Raw genomic sequence first — 13468 nt, 5'->3', positions numbered from 1 at the left:
CAGGCTGCTTAAGTGTTCATTGATGCATGCATGTTGGCTTATCTTAATACATGCAATTGTGTGCCGTGTGTGAGTATCATGCATTCGTGTCCACGCAGACGTGTACCTCTCATGCCAATGTGTAGTCTGACCAGATGACCATAAACTAAACCAAAGCCTGCAGGGGGTTAAGGCTTTCCCCTTGACCTGCTGCTGTGCACTGACCTGCAGTAAATGGGTTTAAACCTTACCCAGCCACAGCCTTTTATCTCCATCACATCTCCATCTCCTCCTTAAGCCACAGACCAACGCACACACAAACTGACCGACAGACAGGCTGACAGAAGCCATATGGTCCATTCACTTCCAATGGCAGGAGGTAGCCATCAAAGAGCTCTCACAGAAGCTCCACTCAGCCATGGACAGATAGACACAGGGAGGGAGAGGGATGAAGGGAAAAGGAAGAGGGAAATTATGAGAGGAGGGCAAACAGAGGTGGGGAAAAGGGAGGGAAGGCAAAGAAATGAGAGGCAAGTAGAGTAGGGAAGAGACATTCAACCAATTCAAAAGAGCTAGGAGAGGGGTGGAAACAAAAAGAGAGAGGGAAAGGCATGGAGGTGTATGGATCATATAAGCCCTGTGTGATGTGAGGGTTATAAGCCCTGTGTGAGGCAGTAAAGGCCAAGCATGGCTGTAGCTGTGGGCATGTACAGAATTCTACTGATTCGACAGCACTGCATGTTTTGTGCTGACAGCAGGGTGTTATGAAATTCAGCTTAGACTGTGTCAATACGGACTTCACTGTACACAACACGGCCACTCAGCATCACAGAAATCTAAGGCAAGCGCTATGTATGTGTGTGTGGTTTAGTACTACTCCCTCTGTGAGGATGACCTTGAAATTGTAAGACCATGAGAGCAAAGCGAAGTAAAAACCTTTTGGCTGGTCCTTTTTTTCTTTTCTTTGAGATTAATGCTGGACATCCTCACCATGACATCACCCATTGGTTTGTGCGTTATGGTTTTGAAGCTGGAGTTTGGCATTTTGTGACTTTACGTATAAAACGCTATTTTTTTTTCTTATTCTTTGTCTTTACTTTTCTCTTGGCGCATTTCTGTTGTTTTTTTCAGAGCTGCACTTTCCCACACCCACAAAATCATCATCTTTCAGAACAAATATACAATTCACTTCATCACCACCACTAGCGTCCAGCCTCCAGGAGAAAACGTCTTACACATGAACATACTTAATGTTAATGGAGTCTAGTCGCCAAAGTCTGCCTATGTTGCTATATCAAATACTGTTCTACATCTCCTATTGATCTCTAGTTGAAGTCGAGGTAGGGTTCAGGGTTAAGTATGAAGTTGTGATAGTTAAGGTTAGGTTTAGGGGCTAGGGAATGCATTATGTTGGTATATAATATGTAAATTATCAGTATATAAGTATAACCATGTCTGCAGTCTAGTCCACGGGTCTCACGTTATACTGGCAACATTTTACGGTCACCCCCATTACATAAAACTATTTCACAAGCAAATTGAATTTAATTCACTCAGCTTCCTGCTCAGCTCAACTTCATGATGTCATAAATGTGAACCTGTAAATACTTACATTTAGCTCACCCAAACACTAATGCTTTAAAGTCACTCCACTCTCTTTTACCGTAATGCTTGGATTTATTCAGGGTGACGTGTTAGCGTTAGATCATAAATAACACTGGGAAAAAAACAGAAACACAGTGTGTGAGAGGAGACGTATAAAGGAGGAGGAGAGGATTGAGGGATGGAACAAGTAAGGTGGAGGAGTGTATATAAATCAACATCCATTAGTGGAGGGGTTATAAAGTCACTGATGAAGGAGGTGGACTGAAGCTGAGACCTTTTATTGTCTTGTTGTTGTCTTTTATTGCCTGTGATGTCATCTAATGGTATACAGTTAACGACAGGGGAGGGGAAGTATGTACATGGGAGGGGAGGATGGGGTTGTAATGGGGCTGTGTGTGTGTGTGCATGTGTGTATGCCTGTGTTGACATGGGATATTGATCACCTTTTGTCAAACATGGTGTTTTTGTGCGGTTTCTTTTCCTGAATATACCAAATGTGCACAATCTGATATTCATTCATGTCGAGTTTAAATAAGAAGAATGCCAAAATCCTGCAGACAGGATTCTCTCAAGTGCCAGTACGTGGCTGTGAGAGGATGTCTGGAAAGAGGCCAGGGGAGAGACGAAGAAAAGCACGAAACTAAACAGGGAAGAAATGTTTCTAACATTATGAAGCGGAAACAAAATTCAGAAAACCCCCTGAAAACAACTTGTAATGCTTTTAGCACTCAAAACCACTAAATCTCCCCTTCCAAACTGGCACTCATCATCACAGATGAGCAGTAGGTATTAAATATGATTACATATTTCCCCTGTTTGAAACATCTGCCTACGTGTTGGTTATTGTCTAACAACATGGAAAACCGCCGCCTCAATCAGTCTGCTCCTGTGCGGAACAAAAATAACAAACACAGACAGGGGCCGTAATCAACAAAAACAAACAGTGTAAAACCGGCGCTCCTGTCTGACTGTATCGGTAGAAAAACACCTCTCGACACCAGCTGCTTGTTCTGGCCTCAATCACATCTTTGTTTAACTTCCTCCACTCCGTCTTTCATCTTTCTCTCTTCAACCATCCACATACAAACTTTCTTTCTCCCTTTGAGACATGCATCATTTCAGCCAGGAATAAAGTCCATCTGTCCTAACTCTCGCCTCCAGCTCAACCTTCCTCTGCCTCCCTCAGTCACTCCATCCTTCTCGCTTTCCTCCTCTCTGTGTAATGCTGGTTTTCCCCAGGCCTGTGAGGCGCGCTGCCCTGAAATTAGTCTCAGTCATGGACCTCCGATATATGTGTGTGTGAGTGCGAGAAAGTGGAAGGAAAAAGCACAGGAGCTACCACTCTTCTATCACACCTAGCAGCAGTGCATCATCCCATTAGTCCAGAAAAGGGCTGCAACAGGGGGAGGGCACAGGGGCATGAGGGGAGTCTAGGGTGGAAGCAACAACACGCCAAAACCCAGCTTATCCAGTGCTGTTTAACTCTGAGGAGACAAATCTTGTTTAGCCAAGGGCTTTGCTGTCACACAGAGTGTGACATGTTTTTCAAGGGAGAGACAGTTATGGTCAGAGACGTTCACAAACACTGTGGCCGACACTCCCAGCTGCAAAAACATTTCCACAGGTTTTTAGGAGCCATAAGGGGCCAAAAAATACTCATAATGTAATAATACTGCATATTTCCTCTTACTATATTATCAATTACTGCACAGAAATGTAAAAAAAATGGTAAATTGTAAAGGGCAAATATGACTCATGTGGTTTCCTGTGCTGATAGGAAGCAGTTAAGTAAGTCACTTAATAAATGATGTATTTCATCGCATTCTGATCCCTCAATTTGCCTCAAGAAACAGATAAGAAACTTTGTCTAATCGATTCGCCAACATGCTGATCTGTGCTGTCTAGCAAGTTCTGCAACATGCTGATGTGTGCTACAATCTTCCCCCAGGGCTCTGGATTTTATACAAGTCCAAAGTGAAGGAAAAGTACAGCGGATACTCCTGATACTGGGTGTATACGAGTGTATGTGTGATATATGGTGCAGTGGATGAGGAGGATGTTGAGAGATACCAGATAGGCTTGGCTGTAGGAATAAAACCCCCTCAGGGGCTCTCCTGACCCCCCCCCCCTCCCCTCCTCAAAACACACACACACACACACACACACAGGCACATTCAAATTCTCTCCACAGTGAAGTACACACACTTCTTCCTTTCACTCTCCCTCTCTTTCATACACACACACACCTCTCACCCCCTGCACATAGAGCCGACTCAGCTGATTTGCCTGAAAGTCAATCTGCCTCACTACTACTATCCTTCCTCCGATCCAGCAGTCCCCAATTCCCAGCCCTTACTCCACATTCTAACAGAGAGAAACCAAATCTCTGCCTCCATCAATTCAGCCATCTCTGCAACCTTTCATTCGGTATTCCCGCTGCTTACCTTCTTGACTCGTCCGCTTTTTGTGCCCACGAAGACCAGCGAGTGGTTCTTGTAGACGTACGCGATGACGGAGGTCATTTTGTCGACGGCGTCGGAGAAGAGAGGCTTGCCACGCACCATCTCGGACACGCCCAATGGCGCGTTCATGTCGAGGCCGCAAAAGTCATCGTCGATGGTTAAGAGCTGCAGTGGAGAAGAAGAGAACAGAATACGTTACAAATCTGATTCAGCCCAATTAATACTAAAAACACAAATGCTTTTGACTACAGATTTAAAATGAAGGGCACTGCTTCTTTTGGATGCAAAACAAACGAAGGATGGTTTGAGGAAAGGTTCTACAGCCTTGCCTCATAAAAATTCAGTTGGTTACGTTTTGAGGGCAAAATATGTTTTTTCCAGTTTACGTTTGTCTTTGACGTATCACAAATAAAGCCTACTTAACTCTATGCAGAAAAAAACTGAATCACCACCCAGATGACCACTGTTCCTGTACCGTGTGAAACCAAACATCAATGCTCCCTGCATCCATCTTAACCTGAACCATGATCTTTTACTAACTAAACCTAACAAAGTAGCTTTGTTTCAATCCACAAGGTAAACCACGTGTCTAATACTGTGACCTTAATGTGGGAGCAAATCACGCAAAATGTCATTGAGAATGCAGTTTCATTGTATGGGAACTTGATTTGTTATGAGCATGGTAATTCCTAAATAAACCGCTGTTATAATAAACAGGAAAGAGTAAACTTAAAAATAAGCATCAATGTTTTGAGTATGAGTGTATGTATATAAGGGGGATATATGGATATGGGGTCAACAAAAGGAGAAACACTTTGTATGTGAGAGAGAACTTGTGAGCATTTGTATGCATGTGTGCATCTGTTGGTTGACATGCAAGAAACGGAAAATGCGGAAAGGAGTAAGAGAGAGATGAAGATGGAAGAAGACTGCAGTCAGGCTGGAGCTCTGTAATAGCGCCAGAGGCTGCTCTGTCAGGCACAATTCCCCGCCGTCCACCCAATGCAACAGTAACTGCAGCAATGCCAGTGCGGCAAGATATTCAATGTGAAATTATTCAAAGTGAACTGAGTGAAATAAAAAATAAAAAAAAGGAGTGCTGCATCGTCGCACTGAAGCAAATCACTGCAATGCATCTAAATATATATACAAATCTGAATCAGAGTGGGGAGAAATACAACTCTTGATGGAGCTTCATCTGTTATGCTTTCTGCATGGACATGCTGCTGTGATTTTGTTATTAAATACAGATGGGTGTGTTTCATGTATTGTGCCTTTGTACGTTTTATATTTGCATGCATGTGTTTGCTCCTGCCGAGGGGGATATTCATACCAGTCACTGTGGGCAGAATGACTTATGGGTTTTGATAAGAGAATAATGGTGCTGGGGATTGGTCATTATTCTATGTGTGTGGATGAATTTGAAACACTGGGTTTAGGACTGAAGCAGGCATGGCTCTTGATTAATAGCTTAGCAGTGTAGTGGGTTGCTGTGTGGAGAGAGGCCTTGGCAGTTTGACACTCTTCGCATTCTTTCAAAATGCAAAGAAAACGTCAGAAGTTAGGAGAGATAGTTGAGTTACGGCACACAAGCATTACTGTAATGACCTGATGAAAAGAAATTCCTTGCGGACTGATTTGAATTTTAAAATTAGGCTCTTGTTATACATATGAATAGAACTAGTCTGATATGAATGATTAAGCATGCAATGGTTGATAATAGCTAATTATGAGCCAAACACAAGGTTAGCTGAAATTAAATTAATGTTTAACAACAAAAGGAACATTTGAGGTTAAGCTAAACTTGAAATTACCTTGGCGGTACATAGGAATACCCTTCAGATAAAGATAAAGGTGAATATGAACTGATACGATCTTGGCTTTCATTTGGTTCAAAACCTATCGAACCATTTCAAATCTACAGTTGCCTGGTGGTTTGAGCTGTCAGAGGTGGGGTGCTCTCCAGGGGTGCAGGGGGTCTTTAGTTTATGTCTTATTTTCTGTTTTTTTTTCCTGGAAGTGCACCCCCTGGGCTTTCGATCAATCTTGCGAGCACCAAGTGTCTCCTCACAACCTTTCACTAAAGGCCATCATCATCATCAGAAGCCTCAGACTGAGCCACAGAGGAAAGATGAGGTCTGCTTTCATTAGACAAATGGAACATGGCCGGTCTAGGCCACAATGAGCTTTAGGCTATAACATGGGGGTTGTATGAAGTGATATGGATGATCGATAGAGACGACCTGAATTTGGGTCAAGATCATGTCATATGGTTAGAGGGTTGAGATGAGTACAAAAAGGAGTGCAGCCAAAGAGGAAGGAGAGATGATAAATAACAGCCTGAGATGCCACAGAAAGTCAACAAAGATGAATATTGGTGCAGAGGAAGAACATATTTAAGTGGACAATTTTCCTTCAATTCACTACCCTCTCCTTGCCCCCCACCCCCCTGACCTTTTCAGAATGAGCTGTTGTCAAGAATGCACTCTCCACAGGTCCTACGAGTCATGTGGCTCACTGCCAGATTAATGGTGCTCTGATGAGAACCAGGATCTCTCCATGAAACCAGTGAAATATCACTCATGTTTGCTCAAGCGTCTCCCCCTTTTTGGGATTTATAATCAATACAATTCCTACTCCTTTCTGACATATTAACATGCCAACACTGTTTATAAGAAGCCACGGTTATGGTTTTATTTTAGGGAATCATCATTATGTTTATTAAATTGTGACATTTTTCATGTGTTGTCAGTAACTAAGGATTTTTGCTGGTTTATTTTCTATTACGGATTTTTTTTAAGAAGGAAGTAACAATAACAACTTCATGATAGTTTTTTTTTCTACCTTAAAACATGACAAAACTTGAATTGTAATTAATTTAACATACAGGTGCATCTTAATACATTAGAATATCATGGAAAAGTCAATTTCCAGTAGTTCAAGTCAAATAGCCCCAACCAAAAAGTATTGAGTGCATATAGATGGACATACTTTTCAGAGGCCAACATTTCCATATTAAACATAATTTTTTAAATTGGTCTTTTGTAATATAAATTTTTTTTGAGACACTGAATTCTAGGTCTTCATTAAATGTATGCTATAATCATTATAATTAGAATAAATTCAATAAATTAATACATGAAATGTTTCGTTCTGTATGTAATGGATCTATATCTCACTTTTTGAATGATATGATATGATATGATATGATATGATATGACATGATATGATATATGATATTCTAATTTATTGAGATGCACCTGTTTCAGTCAAAGGTCTGTTAGAGATAGAAAACAGACAATTACAGGTTCATATGGCTTAATTTTATAATTAAGCCAAACAGGTTTAATATTAAGAATATTACTTCTTTATGAAGTTATATTTTTTACATACTCTGGTTCAGAAGTCTGCTAGTAAAACCAAAGAGGAAAAAAAAGAGTTGTCAGTTGAGCTGCTAAAATCTGCTTAAGCCTCATGCTAACTTAAAGAAAGGTAATTCATTTAACTGTGAGGCTCCTCAAGACTTTCCAAATGTTAGCGGACAAAATTGATCAGATTCTCGTAGTGGAAGAAGTCATTTGGCGAGGGGTCTGACGCTCAAAACAATTTATCCCCCATTTTACAGCAGCAACAGTAGCAACTTTAGACTGCATGGTAGCAACAGAAAGGATCATTGATGTGTAATAAGAATTGTATAATGATTTTTTTGGCTACAGCGGGATTTTAGCCACAATACAATGAGCAGCAACTGGAAAAAAATGTCTGTTCTTAATCTATAAAACTCCACGAGGAGGCCACAGTGGAGCCTATGATTTACACACAGGTTAAACTTAACCTGGTTGTGAAAGGTCAGTGAGGCCATTCCTCCAACACACATACAAACACACACAAGCACGCTCCTGAGTGACACCATCCGTTATAGAGGGGACTCACCGTCCCAGGGTTCAAAGGTTAACAGGGTCTATCACCAGCCAAATGGAGTACTTTGTAGTATTTGGAGCCTCTATGATTGAATGTGACCTCAAAGATAATAAAAAGGCACAGCCATTTCTCCAAAGATTTATTACTTTTCCGAAAGAGTAAAAGTGGTTTCCCTCATTAAAAATCACTTCACATTATCTGAGTTTCTGTCAACATTTCGTGTGTGTCTGACTAAGTGAGGGGTGACGCATGTGCAAGAAAAGGATGCTTTTATACGTGTGAAAATGTGTGTGTTTTCATCTCTTGTCACTGACACATGCTGTATTATTTCTCCTGGTTGCCAATCACAGCTGCCATCTCCGTCCCGCATTCTGCAATCTAATGAAATATACTTTGTCTGTCAGTCCTTTCAGGAAGCAGACACATTTTCATTATGCCACCACCAATACATGACATTTGTAGTTGTGATGCCAAAGACATCTCCAGTCAGAATACCAAATAATATCAATGTAGCCCTTGACAATGCCTGCCAATAAGACACTGCTGTCACAGCTTCTATCATGTTTTTATGCACCTTTTCTTTCTCTCAACCCATCTCATTAATGCTTTTTTTCAAAGCAGAGCCTTTCCATTTCTATGCTGCTTTTTCTTTTTTAACCATATCTGTCCAACTTCCCATGGCCAGCGCCTTGGCAACCATTGGCAAACACTGATGAGATGTAAACCTTGAGGATTACTTTTCATCTTCTTTTCCGTCTCTTACTTTCCAAGGATCTCACGCGAGATGCTTGTGTGTGCAAATCTGATTTTAATTAACTTCTGCACAGACATAAATGATCAATCGTAGGACTCAACAAAAATGTTCAAAGATATACAAAAGTTTAAACAAAATTTACAAATGATGCCAATCACTGACACAGATTTGCCTTCACCAGGAAGCAGGGGTTTAGTAACATTATTTGGGCATTTACTTATGCTAACAGACTGTTTTCAAAGCATCCAATAGAAGCTCAATCATGTTTATTTTCACGCTGTTATTTTTCAAATTCAATTTCTTTGAGCAAGTAAAAAAGTAAGAAAAAAATTCAAACTCCTCCATCTCTGGATGCTGTAGAGATATTGACATTAAAAAAAGACTCACTGCTATGGACACCATTACTCGTTCACATCTTAATATATCGTTAGCCTCATAGCATAATTGCCTAAGTCATTTTTTTGGCCAAATTGTGATATCTGCCTAACTTTACTCTCCTACCACTGCTGCATCTTTCTGCCTTATTGCCTATGTTCTCAGCCTATCAGAACACTTGTTAGAGTCCAAAATCACTTTCTGCCTTAGTCATCTCCTTGACTTAGGCATTTTTGCCGCTACATACAAACCAAACTACATTATTTATATGTAAGAGAAAAATTGCCTTAGTCAGGGCATATTCTGCCTAAGTCACTTTTATCTGTTATGAAATTGATGTGTTTAATTTTTTATGCAAACTTGTTCACACTTCTATTTGAACTTACTGTTACAATATCAATTAAAAATACCAATGGGCTTACTAAAAATTGTGGGGTTTTTTTGTTCCCCGAAAATGTTCAAATATGACTTATATGCTATGAGGCTAACGATATGTGGAGACTGCTCGATAAGTAAGTGAATCTACAAACTCAATTCTTTCTCAGGTCTGGTGGGGATTTCAGCCAGCGTCCCGCAGCGTAGCAACAGAGGAGAAAGACGGAGGGTTCCTCCCTAAAGACAGAGGGACAGGAGAGCAGAGTCTCTGTATTTGGACAGAGGCCAGGCACTGAGGCAGAATCAGGTCACTCTCAGCCATATCCATCTCTCTGCTTCTGTTTGCCTGCCAGCACCGGCACAAAGAGAGCTCTCTTCTGGACTGTGCAGAGGGATCAGCAGATACAGAGTGGAGAGAAAGAGAGGGGGCAGTGGGCGCGCGCGAAACAGAGAGCGAGTTGCTCAATGCGATTAGTGGGGACTGAAAGAGATCCGCTCTCCAACGCTCTCTGATGTATGGCCTAATCTGGGCTTGCACTGTTTTGAGGGCCCCTTCCATTGGCTGCAAGTTCACCAAGTTAATGACACACATTAAACCGCAGAGACGTTTCGCTTCATGTCGCTGCTCAACCGTTGGAGGCTCCAAAGTGTCCATTTTCTAACACTCCTAGCTATTCCTCTTTAATGCATCATTGTCCTCCATGAGGCACTTCCTATGACTTTCCTCCTCAGTCCATTTTACTAAGCTTATTCTGCACTGTGTTTCTTTTGATAAAAAGGCTTCATGCAACATTTGTTGTTTATAAGTAGCTTGTTTGACTGTGGAGTGATTGCATGGCAAAATTGCCCTTAGAAAGAAAGACTTGAGGAGTAAAATGAAAAAAATATATATCCTAGTGGTTGCTCTTTGTATAATTACCCACTTAGACATCCAGTATTTCCTCGAGCCTACTGGGCTAAATGACCGACCTGCCAGGATGATTGGCGGCACTAGAGAATTATGTCATGACTAAGTGGGTTTGCAGTGTTCATTTTAAGATATAATGTCAACATTCAATTTAACAATACTAAAACATTGACAGTACGACTCCTGTAGCAACAGCGAGTCACTTTAGAGTAAAGCATCTGTAAAAAAAAAACCTGATAACTATATATCAAGATATGCAGGAGAATGCATAGCTCTTGATGGTTGGAAGACATAAAGTATGGCAGCTCTGCTGAATATTTTATTTCCTTTTTATTAAATACTTAACTCAAGATATAAGTCTTATTTTACTAGTTAAAGGCACTAGACACATTGGAATGCTGCTTGAATGACAGTTGTATATTGCTTTATGCAGTATGCGTTTATACCTCTTCAGATACAATTTGCAACAAAATGTTGATTAAAGACTTCATGAAGGCAGGATTTATTGCAAGCCCATTATATTAGACTGAAATCGTTTTGAACCTAATAAACTGCCAATTGAACTTACTATTCGAGACTGGCTGCAAATATGATTGTTGGAAATGTCAGAAATTCAATTTGGCTTTGTATATTTTGAATCAAAGTTTAAATTCTACTGGTAGCTAGTAGATTTCGGGAAAATAAATTGCTCGATTTGGTATCATCTTCTCAATATAGACCCGTTCGTTGTAGACCTACTTTGGTGGGTTATGCAATGCAAATTGGATATTTCTACTCTATGCATGCACCATTCTCTGATCTGTGGACACTGGTGAAAAGCTGAAGAATCTGGTACCATTTTTATTAAGCTAAAACCTTTGAGTGTGCAAGTTTAAATAAAGCTCTACTCCTTATTTGTCTGTGTGTCTGTGAGTAGGAGGGTGTGTTTGCTTGAAAGTGTGTCAGTGTGTGTGTGTGTGTGTGTGTGTGTGTCTTTCTGTGTCAGATGGACCAATGGCTACTGTGCCAGGACTTGGTCTGTCTGACTACTCATCCGTGGTGCCCTCCATCACACTAGCAACGCGTGACAGAGCACACCACCACACACACCACAAAGTAAACACACACACACACTCACAGTGAGATGTGAAATGCACAAGTCACTCTCCCACTTGTGTCCTGTTTCCATAAATCACTTCCTATTTTCCTCTTCACAAAAACAGTCCAAAAAAGTGTCGCACCTTATACTCAAATTGAGCCATCTGAGGGCTCTTCTGCTTTTAGCTGCCAGTTTCAGGCAGAAACAGAATGAACAAGACGCAAAGGGAAGAGAGAAGCCTGAGCATCGAAGCGCTGCAGGTCAAACATTCTTACCAACACAAAATTACTTCTAAATACAAATATAGTGCCAGGAGGGGAAGAAGCAATAAACATGTCTAAGAAAGAATCTACACACAGTGTCCAGAGATCATTTCTACTTTCAACTTATGTTGGGCAGGTCAGTGTGGTGTTAAGAGGAATGGCTGGCTGGAACATGGATACACTGCATACTGCACTGTAAAAAATAATCTGTTTAATTTACGGAAAAATACCGGCAGCTGTGGTTGCCAGAACTTCACCGTAAAAATTACAGTGAGTGGATTTTCTATTCTAAATTTAAATGTAAATATCAGCAAAAACTGTAATTTAATCTTCAATCCTGTTATTTTTAGGGTAATTGTGTCATTCGTTCACACATCATGGTATTTCTCCATACATTTTGCATGAAAATGTTATATTTTACAGCAAAACTGTGTGTTTCTTCCAGTTTATGACAGAAAAAAGTAAACGTTTTGTGCCATTCTTTGATTTACGGTAATTAAAAGTGTCTAATACGGTAATATACAATTTTTCATTTTATGCCCTATTTCTGATGTATTTGACAGTGTATTACTGTTATTTCTACAAACCTTTTTTACAGTGTGCATGATAAACAGAGATATTATTCCTGTCAAAACCGGCTAAACCGAAAAATGCAATTCTTCTTCTTAAAATCAAACGTGCGGTCCATTGTGAATTTGTTTCTGATGGCTGGAGTTCAGTGCTCTTTGTCTGTTTTGGGGTTTTTTAAGAGCCCACAGGGCAAACTCTTTTTTTGCATCATCAAGTGTCGATGCTGAGCACAATCGCTGTCACCAAGTAGAGTTAACATCCCCTGTGCACAGCTCCTTGGGGACTGTTTTGAAAACCAGTCACAATAATTAGAACTGAAGAAAGAGAGAATATACAGTACAGGCCAAAAGTTTGGACACACCCATCTCATTCAATGCGTTTTTCTTTATTTTCATGACTATTTGCATTGTAGATTCTCACTGAAGGCATCAAAACTATGAATAAACACATATGGAATTATGTACTTAACAAAAAAAGTGTGAAATAACTGAAAACATGTCTTGTATTTTAGATTCCTCAAAGTAACCACCCTTTGCTTACTAGAATATAAGACATGTTTTCAGTTATTTCACACTTTTTTGTTAAGTACATAATTCCACATGTGTTCATTAATAGTTTTGATGAATTTACAATGTCAATAGTCATGAAAATAAAGGAAAAACATTGAATGAGAAGGTGTGTCCAAACTTTTGGCCTGTACTGTATATGTTTGGGCACACACACATACAGGGCTAGTTCAATGCCGGCTATGTCATCTCAGATGAGCCGTCAGTCTTGGCAGATCAGTGCATGATAGTGAGTTAGTGCACATTTATATGAAACAATGCTGGAAAATGATGTAAGTGTGTATGGCTATACTAGGCTGTTCACACACTTCTCTTGGTGTGCTTGAAAGAAAGTGGATTTATTTCCATGTTACATTGGCAGGTTTCAATGCGTGGAAGGAGGCTTTGATAAGCCTGTGATATTTTGTGATTTCATGTTTGCAGATGCTTGCACCTGCCAACCGTTTGCTTCGCAGCTACAACAGATAATAAATATTGGTTAGGGAAACAATCAAATCAGGAACTAACGAAACAGAATGACAGTTCTGAATGAAACAGACGTCACTTAAGCAGGGCCAGGAGAGAAACAAGGGAGAAGCATGTCAGACGCTGGATGGAGGTTTAACAGATGCAC

The 13468-nt window shown here is 40.4% G+C and overlaps 1 protein-coding gene across 1 annotated transcript in view; it reads right to left on the bottom strand.

The window, feature by feature from the left end:
- The window catches only part of plxna4 (plexin A4), a 252872-nt gene that overhangs the window by 203929 nt on the left and 35475 nt on the right, over window positions 1-13468 (bottom strand). The window contains exon 3 of the mRNA XM_059325536.1: window positions 4029-4211. Coding sequence (XP_059181519.1) covers window positions 4029-4211 — 183 coding nt within the window. The remainder of the gene's footprint in view (window positions 1-4028; window positions 4212-13468) is intronic.

The sequence above is a fragment of the Centropristis striata genome, chromosome 22, assembly GCF_030273125.1.
Source record: "Centropristis striata isolate RG_2023a ecotype Rhode Island chromosome 22, C.striata_1.0, whole genome shotgun sequence".
NCBI classification, from domain to species: Eukaryota; Metazoa; Chordata; class Actinopteri; order Perciformes; family Serranidae; genus Centropristis; species Centropristis striata.
This window is presented reverse-complemented; position numbering and strand designations above follow the sequence as displayed.